Source organism: Mobula hypostoma, chromosome 15 (genome assembly GCF_963921235.1).
Source record: "Mobula hypostoma chromosome 15, sMobHyp1.1, whole genome shotgun sequence".
In the NCBI taxonomy this organism is placed as follows: Eukaryota; Metazoa; Chordata; class Chondrichthyes; order Myliobatiformes; family Myliobatidae; genus Mobula; species Mobula hypostoma.
The window spans coordinates 65414042-65433847 of record NC_086111.1 but is presented as its reverse complement, the minus strand read 5'-3'; the positions used below and the strand labels follow the sequence as shown (position 1 = coordinate 65433847).

At 43.7% G+C, this 19806-nt stretch overlaps 1 protein-coding gene across 1 annotated transcript in view; it reads left to right on the top strand.

Moving 5' to 3' along the window:
- LOC134356939 (semaphorin-3G-like) overlaps window positions 1–4847 on the top strand; it is a 224896-nt gene extending 220049 nt beyond the window's left edge. The window contains exon 17 of the mRNA XM_063068205.1: window positions 4433–4847. Coding sequence (XP_062924275.1) covers window positions 4433–4498 — 66 coding nt within the window. The 3' untranslated portion in view covers window positions 4499–4847. The remainder of the gene's footprint in view (window positions 1–4432) is intronic.
- The last annotated feature ends 14959 nt before the right edge of the window (window positions 4848–19806 follow it).

Genomic DNA, 19806 nt, shown 5'->3' with positions numbered 1-19806 from the left:
TTCTAAATTCCAACGAGTACAAGCCCAGTTCATCCAGTCTTTCTTCATATGAAAGTCCTACCATCCCAGGAATCAATCTGGTGAACCTTCTTTGTACTCCCTCTATGGCAAAGATGTCTTTCCTCAGATTAGGGGACCAAAACTGCACACAATACTCCAGGTGTGGTCTCACCAAGGCCTTGTACAACTGCAGTAGTACCTCCCTGCTCCTGTACTCGAATCCTCTCGCTATAAATGCCAGCATACCATTCGCCTTTTTCACCGCCTGCTGTACCTGCATGCCCACTTTCAATGACTGGTGTATAATGACACCCAGGTCTTGTTGCACCTCCCCTTTTCCTAATCGGCCACCATTCAGATAATAATCTGTTTTCCTATTTTTGCCACCAAAGTGGATAACTTCACATTTATCCACATTAAATTGCATCTGCCATGAATTTGCCCACTCACCCAACCTATCCAAGTCACCCTGCATCCTCTTAGCATCCTCCTCACTGCTAACACTGCCACCCAGCTTCGTGTCATCCGCAAACTTGGAGATGCTGATTTAATTCCCTCATCCAAGTCATTAATATATATTGTAAACAACTGGGGTCCCAGCACTGAGCCTTGCGGTACCCCACTAGTCACCGCCTGCCATTCTGAAAAGGTCCCGTTTATTCCCACTCTTTGCTTCCTGTCTGCTAACCAATTCTCCACCCACACCAATACCTTACCCCCAATACCGTGTGCTTTAAGTTTACACACTAATCTCCTGTGTGGGACCTTGTCAAAAGCCTTTTGAAAGTCCAAATATACCACATCCACTGGTTCTCCCCTATCCACTCTACTAGTTACATCCTCAAAAAATTCTATGAGATTCGTCAGACATGATTTTCCTTTCACAAATCCATGCTGACTTTGTCCGATCATTTCACCGCTTTCCAAATGTGCTGTTATCACATCCTTGATAACTGACTCCAGCAGTTTCCCCACCACCGACGTTAGGCTAACCGGTCTATAATTCCCCGGTTTCTCTCTCCCTCCTTTTTTAAAAAGTGGGGTTACATTAGCCACCCTCCAATCCTCAGAAACTAGTCCAGAATCTAACGAGTTTTGAAAAATTATCACTAATGCATCCACTATTTCTTGGGCTACTTCCTTAAGCACTCCAGGATGCAGACCATCTGGCCCTGGGGATTTATCTGCCTTCAATCCCTTCAATTTACCTAACACCACTTCCCTACTAACATGTATTTCCCTCAGTTCCTCCAACTCACTGGACCCTCTGTCCCTTACTATTCCTGGAAGATTATTTATAGAAACATAGAAAATAGGTGCAGGAGTAGGCCATTCAGCCCTTCGAGCCTGCACTGCCATTTATTATGATCATGGCTGATCATCCAACTCAGAACCCCGCCCCAACCTTCCCTCCATACCCCCTGACCCCCGTAGCCACAAGGGCCATATCTAACTCCCTCTTAAATATAGCCAATGAACTGGCCTCAACAGTTTCCTGTGGCAGAGAATTCCACAGATTCACCACTCTCTGTGTGAAGAAGTTTTTCCTAATCTCGGTCCTAAAAGGCTTCCCCTCTATCCTCAAACTGTGACCCCTCGTTCTGGACTTCCCCCAACATCGGGAACAATCTTCCTGCATCTAGCCTGTCCAATCCCTTTAGGATCTTATACATTTCAATCAGATCCCCCCTCAATCTTCTAAATTCCAACGAGTACAAGCCCAATTCATCCAGTCTTTCTTCATATGAAAGTCCTGCCATCCCAGGAATCAATCTGGTGAACCTTCTTTGTACTCCCTCTATGGCAAAGATGTCTTTCCTCAGATTTGGGGACCAAAACTGCACACAATACTCCAGGTGTGGTCTCACCAAGGCCTTGTACAACTGCAGTAGTATGTCCCTGCTCCTGTACTCGAATCCTCTCGCTATAAATGCCAGCATACCATTCGCCTTTTTCACCGCCTGCTGTACCTACATGCCCACTTTCAATGACTGGTGTATAATGACACCCAGGTCTCGTTGCACCTCCCCTTTTCCTAATCGGCCACCATTCAGATAATAATCTGTTTTCCTATTTTTGCCACCAAAGTGGATAACTTCACATTTATCCACATTAAATTGCATCTGCTATTATGTCCTCCTTAGTGAAGACAGAACCAAAGTAATTATTCAATTGGTCTGCCATGTCCTTGCTCCCCATAATCAATTCACCTGTTTCTGTCTGCAGGGGACCTACATTTGTCTTTACCAGTCTTTTCCTTTTTACATATCTATAAAAGCTTTACAGTCCGTTTTTATGTTCTCTGCCAGTTTTCTCTCATAATCTTTTTTCCCCTTCCTAATTAAGCCCTTTGTCCTCCTCTGCAGAATTCTGAATTTCTCCCAGTCCTCAGGTGAGCCACTTTCTCTGGCTAATTTGTGTGCTACTTCTTTGGAATTGATACTATCCCTAATTTCTCTTGTCAGCCACGGGTGCACTACCTTCCTTGATTTATTCTTTTGCCAAACTGGGATGAACAATTGTTGTAGTTCATCCATGCAACCTATAAATGCTTGCCATTGCATATCCACCGTCAATCCTTTAAGTGTCATTTGCCAGTCTATCTTAGCTAATTCACGTCTCATACCTTCAAAGTTACCCCTCTTTAAGTTCAGAACCTTTGTTTCTGAATTAACTATGTCACTCTCCATCTAGATGTAACAGATATCCAAACACTAAGACCAGTAGATGTAAGGGATGTCTTATCACTGACTGGTAGATGTTTCTCCCAAAATCATGCAGGTCAGTCTGTTTACTGGCTGCAGTAAATTGTCACTAGTGTCTATATGAGTGATAGAAACACACTCTCTCTCACCTACAACCCAACGATGTTTGCAGTTATCTGAATTGTCTCTGGGTGCAACTGGCTTTGAGGTGATTCCATAAGACCATGAGAGATAGGAGCAGAATTAGGCCTTTCAATTCATTAAGTCTTCTCCACCATTCCATCATGGCTAATTTATTATCCCTCTCAACCCCATTCTCTTGCCTTCTCCCCATAATCTTTAACTCCCCTACTAATCAAGAACCTATCAATCTTCACTTTAAATATACCCAATGACTTGGCCTCCACAGCCAACTCTGGGAACGAATTCCTCAGATTTACAACTGCCTGGGTAAAGAAATGTCTCCTCATCTCTGCTCTAAAGCCACACTCTTCTACTTAGAGGCTGTGCTGTCTGGTCCAAGACTCCCTACTACAGGAAACATCTTCTCCAAGTCCTTTCAATGTTTCATAGGTTTCAATGACAAACCTACTCATCTTCTAAACTCCTGTGCATACAGGTCCAGAGCAATATTCCCTCTAATTTGTAATGACCAGTGTGCACAAAGATCTTGTACTGTGCAATTTTTTGCCCAGTGACAACAACATGTGTGCACCGAATAATTTATTCAATAGGAACAGTATAAATAAACCAGTGCTAAAATCTGCAGAGAAATCATATAAAACTCCACGTTGTCAACACCATCTGCATCAGACACCAGAAAAGGAAATGTGGATGTGTACAATCATAAAATATACTCAACATGCCAATGAGGTGGAGGGTGACAACCTTTTGTGTGCAGTTTAGATTCCTTTGTGCGCTAGTAACAAAAGATATGTGTGTGCGCACACCTTAGAGGGAAGATTGGCCCAAAGCCTTCAAAAGCTCCTCAGACAATTTGATGTATGTGTGAACAGCCTGCAGTGATTTAGACACCAGCGACTGACTGAGCCTAACTCTAACCTTAATCCATGCAGAAGGCAGGCTTGCCACTCTCTGGGATTTGCCTAGGGTCTTTAGAAAGTTCGGAACAACCTACTTGAGATAGCCCACTGAGAGAAGAATCATCAGGTTATTAAAATGTGCATTGCTAAGGTCGAGAAAAGAATCCTTTGATTAAGATCTGAGGAACATCTGATTGGATGGTAAGTAGTCCAATCATTTTCCATTTGGCCACATTGATTGACCAATGGCAGGAGTGTATAGTAGAGTAGTTAGAGGCCATCATATGCTCCTGGAAAAGCAATCCTATCAGAGAGGTCTTAGAAACCAAAAGGAAAGGACAATAATTGAGAAAATAGTGCAGGTTGGGAACAGTGAAAAAAATACTGCCTTATTTTGTCATTGTGAATGCCATCACTTAACAATATTGATATTATTTTCCTTTTCAAAGACAAGTGTTTCACAGAGATTTGCATCCAGTTGTGATTTGTAAAATAATGTATATATTTACATTTAAGTATTTTGTACAGGATCAGCTATTACAGTTCATGTTTTCTCCTGATTGATTTATAAGTGTTTCCATACATATACTGCCTCAAAGCTTAGAGTTTGAACGTGACAATGGGTCAGTGTGATATTCATTTCCATTTCTTATTGAAACAATTTCTAAGTATTTATGGTTACAGACGCAAAGCTGCCGAGGTTCCTTGATCTACGGACGGAATATCTGCATCATCCCAAGGGGAAGGTGAAAGATCTGTCTATGGGACAATTAAAAATTAGCCCCAACCGAGGACAGGCTCCTTGTCGCAGCACACTGGGTCTTTTGGAAGAGTTCTAAAATAAACTGTCAGATTCTGATCCTTTTGCACCCTACCCAGGACAGGGAGGTCTGGAAGCCGTGCTACAGATGGTTAAAGGAGCAAATAGTTTTCCATTGTGCTGTAAATCTTCCTTAATTTAAATTCAATGATCAGTGACACTCTGCAGCTTTAATTATTTTATGTGGGACTGGGTTAAGACGAGCACTGTATTTAATCAGTTTACATAGACTTTAGATGTAATAATTACGTTACTTATATTTATACTCTTGCATTTAAATAAAATGGAAGTGTATTAGAATATGTCTTTTACATGTGACTGACCCCTCTCTTTGGAGTTCTGTTGTTTTCTAAAGCAAATCGCAAGAATTTCATTTGATGGTGGAGGGGGTAGAATCAGACAGTGTCTGAGCATGGATTATTGAAACTTCAAAGTTCAAAGTAAATTTAATAGCAAAGTACATATATATCACCATATACAATCCTGAGGTTCATTTTTTATGGGCATAAAATGAGGATCCAGAGGAGGTTCACAAGGATGATTCCAGGAATGAAAGGGTTATCATACAAGAAACATTTGATGGCTCTGGGTCTGTACCCACTGGAATTCAGAAGGAAGAGGGGGAAATCTTTCAAATGTTGAAAGGCCTAGACAGAGTAGATATGGAAAGGTTGTTTCCCATGGTGGGAGAGTCTAGGACAAGAGGGCACAGCTTTAGGATAGAGGAGCGCCTTTCAAGATAGAGATGCGGAGAAATTTCTTTAACCAAAGGATAGTGAATTTGTGGAAGTTGTTACCACATGCAGCTGTGGAGGGCAGATCGTTGTGTGTATTTAAGGCAGAGATTGATAGGTTTTTGATTGGACCTGGCATCAAAAGTTATGGGGAGAAGGCCGGGAACTGGGGTTGAGGAGAAAATTAAAAAAAAACAATCAGCTATGATTGAATCGCGGAGCAGACTTGATGGGCCAGGTGGCCTAATTCTGCTCCTATGTCTTATGGTCTTATGGTCTTATGCCCTATTGAATAAGTGCATAATAGAACCAATGAAAGACCACCCAACTTGAGCAATCAACCAGTGTACAAAGGACAACAAACTATGCAAATACAAAAAGAAAGAAATAAAAATAATAGTAATAATAATAGTAAATAAATAAGCAATAAGTGTCGAGAATATGAAATGAAAAGAACTTGAAAGTGAGTTCTTAGGTTGTGGAAACATTTCAATGATGGGGCAAGTGAAGTTGAGTGAAGTTATCTCTTTTGGTTCAAGAGCCGAATGGCTGAGGGTTAAAAACTGTTCCTGAACCTGATGGTGCAAGTCCTGAGGCTCCTCTATCTTCTTCCTGATGGCAGCAGTGAGAAGAGAGCATGTCTTGGGTAGTGGGGTCTCTGATAATAGATGCGACTTTCCTGCAACAATGCTTCATGTAGATGTGCTTAATGCAGGGGAGAAGCTTTACCTGTGATGGACTGGGCTATATTCATTACATTTTGTAGGATTTTCCATTCAGGGGTATTGGTGTTTCCATACCAGGCTGTGATGCAGTCAGTCAATATACTCTCCACCACACACTTATAGAGATTTGTCAGAGTTTTAGATGTTATGCCAAATCTTCCCAAACTCCAAAGGAAGTAGAGGCACTGCCGTGCTTTCTAATTGCACTTAGGTTTCAGAAGCAGAATCATGTTTATTTTTATTGACATATGTTGCAAAATCTGTTGTTTTGTGGCAGTAGTACAGTACAGCACATCAAACTTACTATAAGTTACAATAAGAAATTAGTGTTCTTGGGTTCATGGACCATTCAGAAATCCGATGGCAGAGGGGAAGAAGCTGTTCCTAAGCCATTGAGTGTGTCTCTTCAGGCTCCTGTACCTTCCTCCTGAAGGTTGCAAAGAGAAGATGGCACGACTACAACCAGTGGTCATGGGGTAAGGGCGGAAGATGAAAAGTGTAAGGGAAAATAAGGGGAAACTTCTTCACTCGGAGGGTGGTGAGAGTGTGGAACAAGCTGCCAACACAAGTGCCGCATGCGAGCTTGATTTCAACATTTAAGAGAAGTTTGAAGAGGCACATGGATGGTAGGGATATGGAGGGCTATGGTCCCTGTGCAGGTCAACGGAAGTAGGCAGCTTAAATGGTTTCAGCTTGGACTAGATAGGCTGAAGGGCCTGTTTCTATGCTATACTTCTCCATGAATATATGACATTTGACAATAATAGACCAATTCCAATTCCAATTATCAGAATGCTTTAAAATGTGAGATGGGCAAATTTGATTGAATATTCCACAATCTCGCCTTCAATAAAAAAATAAAGACTCTGGGGATAAAGAACATTTCTGATCAAAGGTTGGAGTACAGTATTTTGGTAGAATTTGTTGGCTTTTTACCAGCTTACCTGGTGGAAAGTCAGGATTGTAGAGCAGTGAAGTGTGTGAGTAGTGAATGCTTTTACAATGCCACTGAACCGCATTCAATCCCTCCACTGTCTGTAAGGAGTTTGTACATTCTCCCCATGACCATGGAGGGTTGCCTCCGTGTGCTCCAATTTCCTTCTACATTCTAAAGGGATACAGTTTAGGGTTAAGGAACTGTGTGCATGCTAGGATGGTGCCAGAAACACAGCGACAGTCGCAAGCTGTTCCCAGCACATTCTCGGATTGTGCTGGTCGTTGACATCAATGATGCATTTCTCTCTGTGTTTTGAGGTACATGTGACAAATAAGACTAATCTTTATCTTTTAATCTGGTGCCCATATTAGCAGCTTCATCTGAGTACAAATAAATAAGGACCTCATAGTATCATAAGCACAGTATTTTAAAAATATTTTTTATTTAGGGATACAGCACAGTAACAGGTCCTTTGGGACTAACAGGCCCACACTGCCCAGTTACACGCAGGTGACCAATTAACCTACTGACCGATATGTCTTTGGAAAGTGGGAGGAAACCCATACGATCATAGAAAGAATGTACAAACTCTATACAGACAGTGTCAGATTTGAACCCCGGTCACTGGTCATGTAATAGTGTTATGCTTACCGCTGCATTTCCATGTCACCCTACACAGCATATAAGCCTGGGTTCTGGATGCTCGGTGGGCCGAATGGCGTATTTCCATGCTGTATCTCCCTCTGAGGTCGTGAGGAGCTCTGGCTAACCTGACCACCCATCACGCTGACCTCCTGCTCCCAGCCCACTGTGGGAGCTGAATGTGCTCTTTGTGCGAAGGGCTGTCAGTCCCAGTTGCTATTGCTTGAGCTGCCCGTGGAAATAAAAACATCTATTGTCCTCTTTGCTTCACTATACGGAACTGTGGAGAACCAACTCTGTATGAAAGGAAGTGTTCCTGGGCAGGTGGGCTGACCCCACTTTATTGCTCTTCTTACCAGCTGCCAGGTTCAATCAGTCACAAAACCATGAGATGGACTGACTTCAAATGACATTGACCCTGGCTTGCTTTAAAGTCAAAATAGTTTACCCAGTGAGGTGCTCCTGTCTTTCTTACTCGTGATTATCAAATGGGGAGAAGATGAGGTAAGCTATAGGTTTAGAATGTCCTACCTTTATTTCTGGGATTTCAGTTTGAACCATCCCAGTTCAACAGCTCCCTCCACCACTTAAAATGTTAGATGTACAGAGGGATCTTGGGGAGGAAGCCCACTGCAGTTCAATATGGTCACATGCAGAGCGGTTGCCATAGCAAGTTGACTGGGTAGCCTCCAACCTGATGGCATGAAGATCAATTTCTCGAACTTCCGGGAATTCCTCCCTCTCCTTCATCATTCCCGATTCCTATTTCCCTTTCTCACCTTTATCTCCTTACCTGCCCGTCACCTCCCTCTGGTGCTCCTCCTCTTTCCCTTTCATCCATGGTCTTCTGTCCTCTCCTATCAGATTCCCCCCTCTCCAACCCTTCATCTCTTTCACCAACTCCCAGCTCTTTACTTCACCCCCTTCCCCTTCTCCCGGTTTCATCTATCACCTAACACCTTGTACTTCTTCCTCCCCTCCCCTCCACCACCCCACGTTCTTACTCTGACTCATTCTTTCCAGTCCTGATGAAGGGTCTCGGCTCGAAACATCGACTGTTAAAATTGGTCCAGAGATGCTGCCTGACCTGCTGAGTTCCTCCAGCATTTTGAGTGCGTTGCTCTGGATTTCCAGCATCTGCAGATTTTGTCGTGTATGCAGTGCGTCCAGATACAGTAGGATAATTTCTATTGTGCATCAGTAGAAGTTGGTAAGGGTTGATGGGGGAGATGCTGAACTTCTTTAGCCTCCTGAGAAAGTAGAGGCGTTGGTGAGCTTTCTTATCTGTGGGATCTACGGGGTTCAACCAGGAGAGGCTGTTGGGGATGTAATGGATATTAAAACCCACACAGAAGCTGAGAATGAGTCACAAGTGAAGCACATTATCCACTTTTCTCTACAATGAGAGAAGCCTTCACCAAATGAAGAAACAGATTAAATAAAGCCTTTGACGCAACAAAGTTTTGTTCAGGGTATGTTCACTGATCGGTGTGTGTGTGTGTGTGTGTGTGTGTGTGTGTGTGTGTGTGTGTGTGTGTGTGTGTGTGTGTGTGTGTAGACTGAGTGATGACCAGGAGAAGTCCGGACTAGTGTGCAGGAGACTTCCTGAACTTCACGTGTCTCCAGGTTTGGTCTCAGCCATGGTTATTAGTTGGAAGGAAGTATGAACCCTTGGCTAATAATTCATTTCCTTTGAAGTAGTAAAGTAAACAGATATTATATAATGCCACATTAGGTTTCCTCCAGGTCACAGGTTTTCAGCTTTAAGTTTATTTTTCTGACCCAGATGCTCTGATATGTTTCTTGCCTTTTGTGAATTAAATCCAAATTTCGGGCATCTGCACCCTTACGTCTAGCTGTTCCGAACTTCCCGGAGTTCGTATTGTCAGTTGGATTTTGTTCCCTTCAGCACCAGCTAGCTTCACGCTCCATGCTGGCTTCCTGAGAAAGCCACAGACGGGGCTCACAAGATTGTTGCCAGGACTGGAGGGCTTCAGTAGTCAGGAGAGGAAGTATAGGCTGGGAAATTTCCCTGGAGTCTGAGAGGTGACCTTATGGAGATAAATAAAAGTATTTATAAATGGTCCGTGTTTTTCCCAGGGTTCGTTCGTTCGTTATCTGCTGTGTCGTATGACGTGGGCAATCATGGTCTTTCCATGACCTTCACTAATCTTGGAAATTTTTTCTACTGAAGTGGTTTGCCACTGCCTTCTTTCTGGGCAGTGTCTTTACAAGATGGGTGACCCCAGCCATTATCAATACATTGCAGAGACTGTCTGCTTGGCATCAGTGGTTGCAGAACCAGGGTTTGTGATATGCGCCAGCTGCTCATACGACCATCCACCACCTGCCCCCATGACTCTCATGACGTCACATGACTCTGATTGGGGGTGGGTGCGAACCAGGTGCTACACCTTGCCCAAGGGTGACCTGCAAGCAGGTGGAGGGAAGGCGGGCCTTATTCCTCCTCTGGGGGGTATCTTCTCCCCACTCCCAGGGTACTGGAGTCTAAAACCAGAGGACATAGATGGTGGGTATACAGAGCGAGCTGCCAGAGGAAGCTATAGAGGCAGGTACAATTAAAACATTGAAAAGACATTTGGACAGTTACATGGTTTCTAGCCCAGGGTGACAGCTTAGATGTCATGGTCAAGTTCAGGCAAAAATCCCGTTGACATGCTGTAAAAGAAAGACCATTCAGCCTGCAAGTCTGTAGTGGCATGAGCTGATTACAGGGCATCTGGGCGAAACGAGACGAAAGATCTATCTCCTGGAAAATGAGAAAGAAACACAACAAATATTGGAGGAGGAATTCACTATTTATTGATTAATGGGATGTGGTTGTCATTGCAATTTACTGCCAATTGTTAAAGGGCCTTGAACTGCTGGAATGCTTCTACAATGCTCCTGCTTCTGGGTATGGATTCTGGGAATGGATTAGAACATAAAACACAGAACAGTACAGCATAATACTGACCCTTCAATCTACGGATGTTGTGCAGACCTATTAATCTGCCCCAACATCAATCTAAACCCTCTCTCCTATATAGTCCATAACCCTGTAATTTTCTTCCATCCATCTTGTAAATGTTCCTCATATATCAGGCTTGACTACCTACCCTGACAGGGTATTCCAGGCACCTATCACTCTCTGTATAAAAAGAATACCTCCGACATCTCCCCTAAACTTTCCACCACCACCTTGAGAAGATGTCCTCTGGTGTTAACCAATGTTGCCCTTAGAAACAGCCACTGGCTGTCCACACTATCTATGGTTCTTGTTTACCTCTGCCTTGTATCCTCCTTCACTCCAAAGAGAAAACCCCTAGCTCACTCAACCTATTTCTAATCCAGACAGCATCCTGGTAAATCTCCTCTGCAGCCTCTCTGAAGTTTCCATATCCTTCGTATAATAAAATGGCCAGAAGTGAACAGAATACTCCAAGTGTGTCTAACCAGAGTAAGGCAGCTATTGTCAGAGTACACTGTGTGGATAACTGGAGGAGATTTTATAGATGGCAGATACTGCAGACAGTAGGCATCAGCGGTGCAGGGTACAAACGCTCAGGGTGCTGGAAGGGGTGACAATCAAGCGGGCTGCTTTGTACGGGATGGTGTAGCAAGGGGTAGGCCTCAAGCCGCGGGCGTGCCTGCTGCTGCAGTCTAGGAGAGAGAAGCTGGAGGCGATGTAGTGTGGCGTCCATGTTCAACCGGGAACTGGCCTTTCCTGTCGGTGCTGCCCTCCAGTGTTCAATTGGTGGAATGACAGGCTGGATCGCACTGCCGGGAACCCGAACAATCAATTTGCGGGATATCGCTTAGGGACTTGGCCTATACATGTGTTTTTTGTTTTGCATGATTATGTTTTTTTGCTTGCTGTTTAAATGCGCTGTGTATGTTTTGCGCCTCGGCCCCAGAGGAAAGCTGTTTCGTTCAGCTGTATTCATGTATGGTTGATCGATAATTAAACTTCAATTTGAGTTGATCTGGTGAGCTTCCTGATAGCTGTCGGACGGGCAGGCAACGAGGCAAGCAAAGAGTATTCCATCACACTCCTAATTTATGGTAGAAGATGGAGCCTTGGTAAATGAGTCGTGTTGCAATCATGTCAGGAACACAAGTTACAGTGCTGTTTGCTTACTTATGGTAGTGTGACCATGCGGCTCCTTTTTAATTCCCCAGGTAATGTTGAGACTCGGAGACACTGTACTTTAAATTACTTTGCCTGGAGAAAAAACATGAGATTCCAGACCTCTAATGAAAGGAAAATCTATTTTTGGAGTTTCCTGTTCCAGTAATACAAGCACTTAGTTCCTGCCAGTTAACAAACCTAAATCACCGAATGAACCTCTCTATGCCACCACGTCCCACTAAGTTAGTTGCTCAAACACCAAAAGCACATAAATTTTCCCTGGCGGTAACTCCTAACCACTGCAAAGGAGAGGCTCTGGTTCATCGGGCACAACTATATAAAGATTAGCTTTAGCCTTATTTGTCACTTGTACATGGAAATATGGAAAGATACAGTGAAAAGTGGCATTCGCATCAATTACCAACACAGTCCGAGGATGTGCCGGGGGCAGGCGCAAATGTTGCCATGCTTCCGGTGCCAATATAGCATACCTACAACTTGCTAAACCTTATTAACTCGTACGTTTCTGGAATGTGGAAGGAAACTGAAGCACCCAGAGGAAACTTACACACTCGGGAAGAATGTGCAAACTCTTCACAGACAGCGGTGGAAATTGAAGCCCGATGTATCACTTGCACTGTATTACACTGAAGTGTTCTGAATATGGTTTATATCTGTGGTATTTGAGAATCACTTTCACTAATATCTCATCACGCAGTCTGCTAGGCCCACATGCACCCTACCTATGATGGTCCATCAGGCGATCTTCACCATGAGTGCCTGAGGAAATTTTGTGGTACAACATGCTATCCAGACGGATCATAGCTGAGTACAAGTGTTCTGCCCAAGTTTGCAGGAAAGTACTGTAGGCCAGTCCATCACACAAATCAGCCTGTCCTCCACTGACTCACTTTATTACCATATGCACTTAGTAGCCACTTATCTAGGCACCTCCTGTACCTACTAAAGTGGCTGCCGAGTGTATGTTCATGGTCTTCTGCTGCTGTAGCCCATCCATTTCGAGGTTCGATGTGCCGTGCATTCGGAGATGCTCTTCCTCACACCTCCATTGCAATGTGTGGTCACTTGAGTTACTGAAACCTTCCTGTCAGCTTTAACCAGTCTGGCCATTTTCCTCTGACCTCACTCATTAACAAGATATTTTCAGTCACAGAAATGCCACGCATGGGATGCTTTCTGTTTGTTGCACCATCCTCTGTAAAGTCTAGAGACTGTTGTGCCCTAATTCATCAAATTCCAGTGATTAATTAACAAAAAAAACCAAAATCAGTCTCAGTAACATTAGCCATGATATCACTGTATTGTTGTAAATAATGGTTCACTAAAGTTCTACAACTTGCCAAAATTTGGAGATGGACAACAAATGATTGGATTGTCAGTGGCATCCACACTCTCCTTAATCTTTCCCATCACAGCGGTATCTCATCCCTAATGAACATCACGCTGGAACTAATCTGTGGGACACGGGAGACCATCAACATTGCCTCCACCCTAGTCACCACACTCTCAGTTGTTGTGCTGGAGTATACAGCTGACGGTCATGTTTCTGTAGATTCAGAATCCAAACTTGGGCCTTCCTGGACTCGATCACTAAAATGTATGCAAGAATCAGCTTTACATTAAATATCTAATCAACAAAGATTGTCCATCAGCCTGCCCCAACCACACAACACAGATTCAAAGATTCAAAGTACATTTATTATCAAAGTAGGTATGCAGTATTCAATCCTGAGATTCAACTTCCCACAGACAGCCACGAAACAAAGAAACACAATGGAATCCATGGAAAGAAAACATCAGGCACCCAACATGCAGAAAAAAAAGAACAAATCAAGCAAATTAGATTATTAGATTAGATTAGATTATGAGGACACGCAGTCCTCTTTTATTGTCATTTAGTAATGCATGCATTAAGAAATGATACAATGTTTTTCCAGAATGATATCACAGAAACACATGACAAACCGACTTAAAAACTGACAAAAAAACACATAATTATAACATATAGTTACAACAGTGCAAAGCAATACAGTAATTTGATAAGAACAGACCATGGGCACGGCAAATGTCTCAAAGTCTCTCGAAAGTCCCATCATCTCACGCAGACGGTGAACCTCTAGCGCCGCAAACTTGCTGATGCAGCATCCTGGAAGCATCCGACCACAGTCCGACTCCGAGTCCGTCCGAAAACTCCGAGCCTCCGACCAGCTCTCCGACACCGAGCACCGAGCACCATCTTTGCCGAGCGCTTCGACCCCAGCCCCGGCAACAGGCGATAAGCAAAGCCGAGGATTTGGGGCCTTCCCCTCCGGAGATTCTCGATCGCACAGTAGCAGCGGCAGCAAAGCGGGCATTTCAGAAGTTTCTCCAGGTGTTCCTCTGTGCTTCTCACATCTGTCTCCATCAAATCAGGATTGTGCACGGCATCCTACTTCACAAATACGATATCATTCGGAACGGCCGCGTGTGCTGCGTCACGCCGCCATCTTCTCCTCCCTCCTCCAAATGGCAAGAAACAAGCGAACAACATGCAGAATCTTAAACATTAAACCACAGAGTTATTGAAAGAGTCTAGCAATGTTCAGTTTAGTTCAGTTCAGTTCAATTTAGCTCTGTGTTGTTCGTTAACTGCAGGCCGCAGAGCCAATCTGTGTCAAAGTGCCCCAATCAAAGTTGTGCAAAATAGCAATTAAAAAAAAGTAACCAGAAACCAGAAACGCATGTAACATGAGCTACAGTATCCTGTAAAAATGAGTCCAATCCACAAGACATGCCAATCAAACCTTGTCCAAGACCCAAGACTCCTGCACCTTCCTGCACCTTTCTTCCTAGCATGCGAGAAGGAGAGAGAGAGTCAAGTGTTGTCAGACAGTGCTGAACACCCTCTCGCCTTCTCCTCTTGTCCTCATCGATTTCGATCTTGCTCGAGATCAGTGAGTAATAGGGCTGATCACAGACCAGTGCTCCACTATTCGGCCGCACGCTCCATTGTCAACCTCGCTCTCAACCACTCCAAATTCCCTCGGAGACAGCAAAATCACCAGGTTGCTCAGTCAGCCCGAAAGCACATTATCAAAATGTAAGTTACAGGCACCAAACACATGCAGATTGGTAGTAGAAGTATATTTAAAAGAAGAAGGAGAAGAAGTAGTTTCGTGAACTGCCCGCAGGACGTCACTGTTGATCACGCTGATCACAGGTGCCATCTTACCAGAAGCCATAGAATTGTACAGCACAGGAACAGATCTTTCAGACCACAATGCTGTGCTGAACCAATATAATCAGTAATCAAATGGCCAAATAAACTAATGTCTTCTGCCTCCACAATGTCCATGTCCTTCCATTTTCCTCACATTCATGTGCCAATTTAGATGTCTCTTTAAAGTCTCTAATGTGTCTGCCTTTACCACCACCCTGGGCATCCACCACTCTCTGTATAAGAAACATGCCCTCCACATCTCCTTTGAAATTACCCCCTCTCACCTTAAATGCATGCTCTCTGGCATTAGACATTTCAATCCCGGGAAAAAGAAACTGGCTGTCTGCTCTCTTGATGCCTCTCATAATCTTATAAACCTCTGACAGCTCTCCCCTCAGCCTCCATCACTCCAGAGAAAACAAACGAAGTTTGTCCAACCCCTCATTACAGCACATGCCCTCTGATCTAGACAGCACCCTGGTAAACCTCTTCTGCACCCTCTCCAAAGCTTTAACATGCTTCCTTTAATGGGGTGACCAGAACTGTAGGCAATACTCCAGATGCAGCCTAACTAGAGTTTTATAAAGCTGCAACTTAACTTCCTGACTTTTGACCTCATTGCCTTGACTAATAAAGGTAAGCATGGCATATGCCTTCTTACACACCTTATCAATCTGTATGACCACTTTCAGGGAGCCATGAACTTGGACCCCAAGATTCCTCTGCTCATCCACACCTTTTAGATTCCCTAGAAAACATGGATCACTTCTAATGTCATGGGAGCCACTTTTCAACAAAGTCAAATATTAAAATTGATATTTAACATCTTCTTCAATATTTAGCATAGTGTTTGAAGGTCAAGACCCCAAAACAAACACAAGGTTTATGGTCTACAGGGTTTCTGAGCTGTGGACTATCCACTGAGATACCATCAGCGGAGGGGAGGGGGGAGGGAGGGAACGTCGACTCAGACCATGAGAGGCCTGCATCGGGCATTTTCATGCCTTACAAGGTGCAGATTGGAAGTCTGTGTGGGGCATCACTCCTCACACAGACACTAGACCAATGTGTGGTTAAGTGCCTTGCTCAAGGACACAAACACACTGCCACAGCTGAGGCTCGAACTAGCGACCTTCAGATCACTAGACGAATGCCTTAACCACTTGGCCACGTGCCCAACACAAATACCATCAGCACTGTCCAGAAAATTCCCCAAATGGACTGGCAGATAAGCCAATCAACATTAGCATCCTCTTATCAGACTAATACCTGTAGCATCTGAGCATGAATTAGATACAGCCACCTCCATCCTCCAACACGTATGACACCAGGTTCTCAAGGCAGCCTCTCTTCATTACAACCAGGTGCTGTCAAGTGGAAAAAATGATCCCACTCAGACTCAGGAATTAGTCTGTTCCAACACAAGCACAAACCTCCTCACCATCAAGGACATCCTCGTGAGCTGGTGTCTCAAGAAAGCAGTATCCATTATTGAAGACCCTCAACGTCTAGAACAAGCTCCTTTTCCGTTACTACCATCAGGGACCTCTAAGAAGACCATAGCCTTGACGTAGGGTTTGTAGTCTTGCGTGCTTCAGTGACCTAGAGAGCTATATTGACTGCAGTCAGAGTCTTGTGCTTTGGTTCTTGGTAGGGTCACCCATACCAATCAGGTCAAAGGGTAGATACAAGACTAAGAGTGGTCTACCAGTCCTCCAGGGCTTGGGGTTCAGCTCAGAGCTAACAACCCTGACTGGTCAAAAAGGAATCGTTACGGAAAAAGCAATGAAGATGGAGGACCTTCAATGCTACCCTAAACACTATCGGCGTGATGGGCAGTCAGTAAGTACGTACCATTGACGAGGAGGTACAGGAGTCTGAAGACCTACACTCAATGTTTCTTTCCCCCTGTCGTCAGATTTCTGAATGCTCCATGAACTCATTAACATTACTTTATTGCTCATCTAATGCACTAAATATTTATTTGTAGTTTATACTATATTTTATGTATTGCACGGTACTACTGCCACAAAACAATAAAGTTCAAGTCTACTGTCATTGATAATAAACATGATTCTGATTCCCTTGTTTTGATCTGTATTTTGTCACTGTATCTCGGTACATGTGACAATAATAAACCAATACCCAATGCCAGTATTTGAGGTGGAGATGGAACAAACACTGAAAGTTCGAGTACTTGAATGCTGAGGGGAAGTGGTGTAGAAGAGGGGAAGTGGTGTAGAAGAGGGCAACATGCCAGAGCCATGATTGTACTGAATGCAGGGGTCTTGAGATCTGTAATGTACAAACTGTCTGTAAGGAGTATGTACTTCCTCCCCATCAGTGCATGAGTTCTCCAGTTTCCACCCACATTCCAAAGAGGTACACATTAGGATTAGTAAATTGTAGGCGGGCTATGTTGGCACCAGAAGCATGGTGACACTTGCGGGCTGCCCCCGGCACACCCTCGGACTGTGTTGGTCGTTGACAGAAACAATGCATTTCACTGTACGTTTCAATGTTTTTATGTCCATGTGAGAAATAAAGTGAAACTTTAGTCTTTTCCTTCTTCTGTTGTTCTTATGATCTTGTGGAAGGAGTGCAAGCACAACTGGAGGATGGTGCCATTAGTTTGAGTAAGAGCAGAATCGTTCTATCAGACCAAAAGACGGAGCAGATTTAGACCATTTGGCCCATCAAGTCTGCCCTGCCTTTCCAGCATGGCTGATTTACTCTCCCCATCAAACCCATTCTCCTGCCTGTTTTGGTTTAATTAGAGAAACACATTCATCAATGTTAGCTACCAAAGTTTGGACAAGGGTGGGGCGCAATTGGGCCAGGCTCCTATTAGAACAGTCAGGATCCGCATTCCAATGGGAACAGGGTTCGCCACCAGTTTCCAGCAGGAGTTCAGTAGGCCAGAGTACTTCTGAGATTGAGAGCACTTCTGTTGTCAGGGATACCAAGTGTACAGCTCCATTCTTTGACCATCACTGATTTTCTCCTGAAAATTGGGCCTTGAAAGCCCTCTGGTGATAAAACTTGTCTCTGAGGTTTAAGCAAAAAATGTTAAACAGTGTACAGATGCAACAGTGAAAGACCCTGAGGCAATAGATGTTGTACTCATCTAATTGAGATGATGATGCTTAATTACTCTAACTTCAGCTTGCATACCATCTACATCTTTCTGTCTTCTGCATATTCATGTGCCTATCCAAGGGCTTCTTAAGCATTGTTATTATGTCTGTCTCTATCACTGCCCCTGGCAATGCATTCTGGCATCCAGAAGTTTAGAAGAAAACTGGCTCCACACCTCTCTCCATTGAACTTTCCCCTTCTCACCTTAACTGTGCGCTATCTAGTGTATGGCATTTCAACCAGGGGGAAATGATATTGGGCTGTCTACTCTATTAATTCCTCCCATAAATTTATTCATTTCTTTCAGATCTCCGCTCAGCCTCTGCTATTCCATAGAGAACAACTGTAGCTTGTTCAACATCTTTTTATAGTGCAGGGCCTCTAATCCAGGCAGCATCCTGGTAGCACGTGCAAAATGCTGGAGGAACTCCACAGGTGAGAGAGCATCTATAAAGAGTCGACATTCATCAAATCTCGGTCCTTATGTTTCCATGGATGCTGCCTCACCTGCTGAGTTCCTCCAGCATTTTGTGCATGTTACATTCGTTTCCAGCAGCAGCAGAATCTAAACCTCTTCTACACCCTCTCCAAAGCTTCCATATCCTTCCTATAATGGGAATTACCAAAACTGAATGCAGCCTCATCAGTGTTTTATAAAACTGCAACACAAACCTCCTGATTCTTTAACTCATTGCCTCGAGTAATGAAGGTAAGCATACCACATGCCTTCTTTACACCCTGTCAACTGTGCAGCTACATTCAGGGATCTGTAGACTTGGACCCCAAAATTTTGAAAGGTATTAAATGTTGATAGGCCTCGATAGAGTAGATTTGGAGAGGATATCTCCAATGGTGGGAGTGTGTAAGACCAGAGGACACAGCCTCACAATAGCGGGATGTCCATTTAGAATGGAGATGAGGAGGAATTTCTTGAGCTGGAAAGTGGTAAATCTGTGGAATTCTTTGCTACAGGCAGCTGTGGGTGCCAAGTCATTGGGTATACTTAAGGCAAAGGTTGATAGGTTCTTGATTAGTCAGGTTATGAAGGGATATGGGGAGAAGATAGGAGATTGAGGCTGAGAGGAAAACTGGATCAGGCGTGATGAAATGGTGGAGCAGACTCAATGGACCAAATGGCCTCATTATCTTTCTGTATCTATAGTCTTATTATCCCTTGATACATCTTCTGTGTCATAGATCTTCCAGTTCACTTTCCAGTCCATCACCACCCCTTTAGACTTTTGGTCTTGACAGCTAGATCAGGGATTAGAAGAAGTGTTTTGACTATCTCATGCCATCTTCTGTTAGTACATCAATGTAACAGCAAATGGCTCCGGGTGAAAGAGTGCTGCTAAGATGGAGGACAATCACATTTGCAAGACAGGGAGAACCGCAGATCTAATTTTGTAAAATAATTCTCCCCAAACCCACAGATTATGATAAAGAGTAATTTAAAGTGTTGGAGAGAGCACATTTCCCACTGGTTTAATAGAGGCCCCACTGTGACTTAACCTCACTCTCTATGCCTTCAATGCTGAATAAGGCTTGACAACATTGTTTAAATCTTGTATGCCTGAATGTCTGTTTGCACTTTCTCACTTTTAATGGAAATGATTAACATTTCTACCTTTCTGAAGTTTATATGGAAACACTTAAAGGGTTGAGATTCACGTATTTCACACAGAGCACGGAATTTAATATTTGGCACCC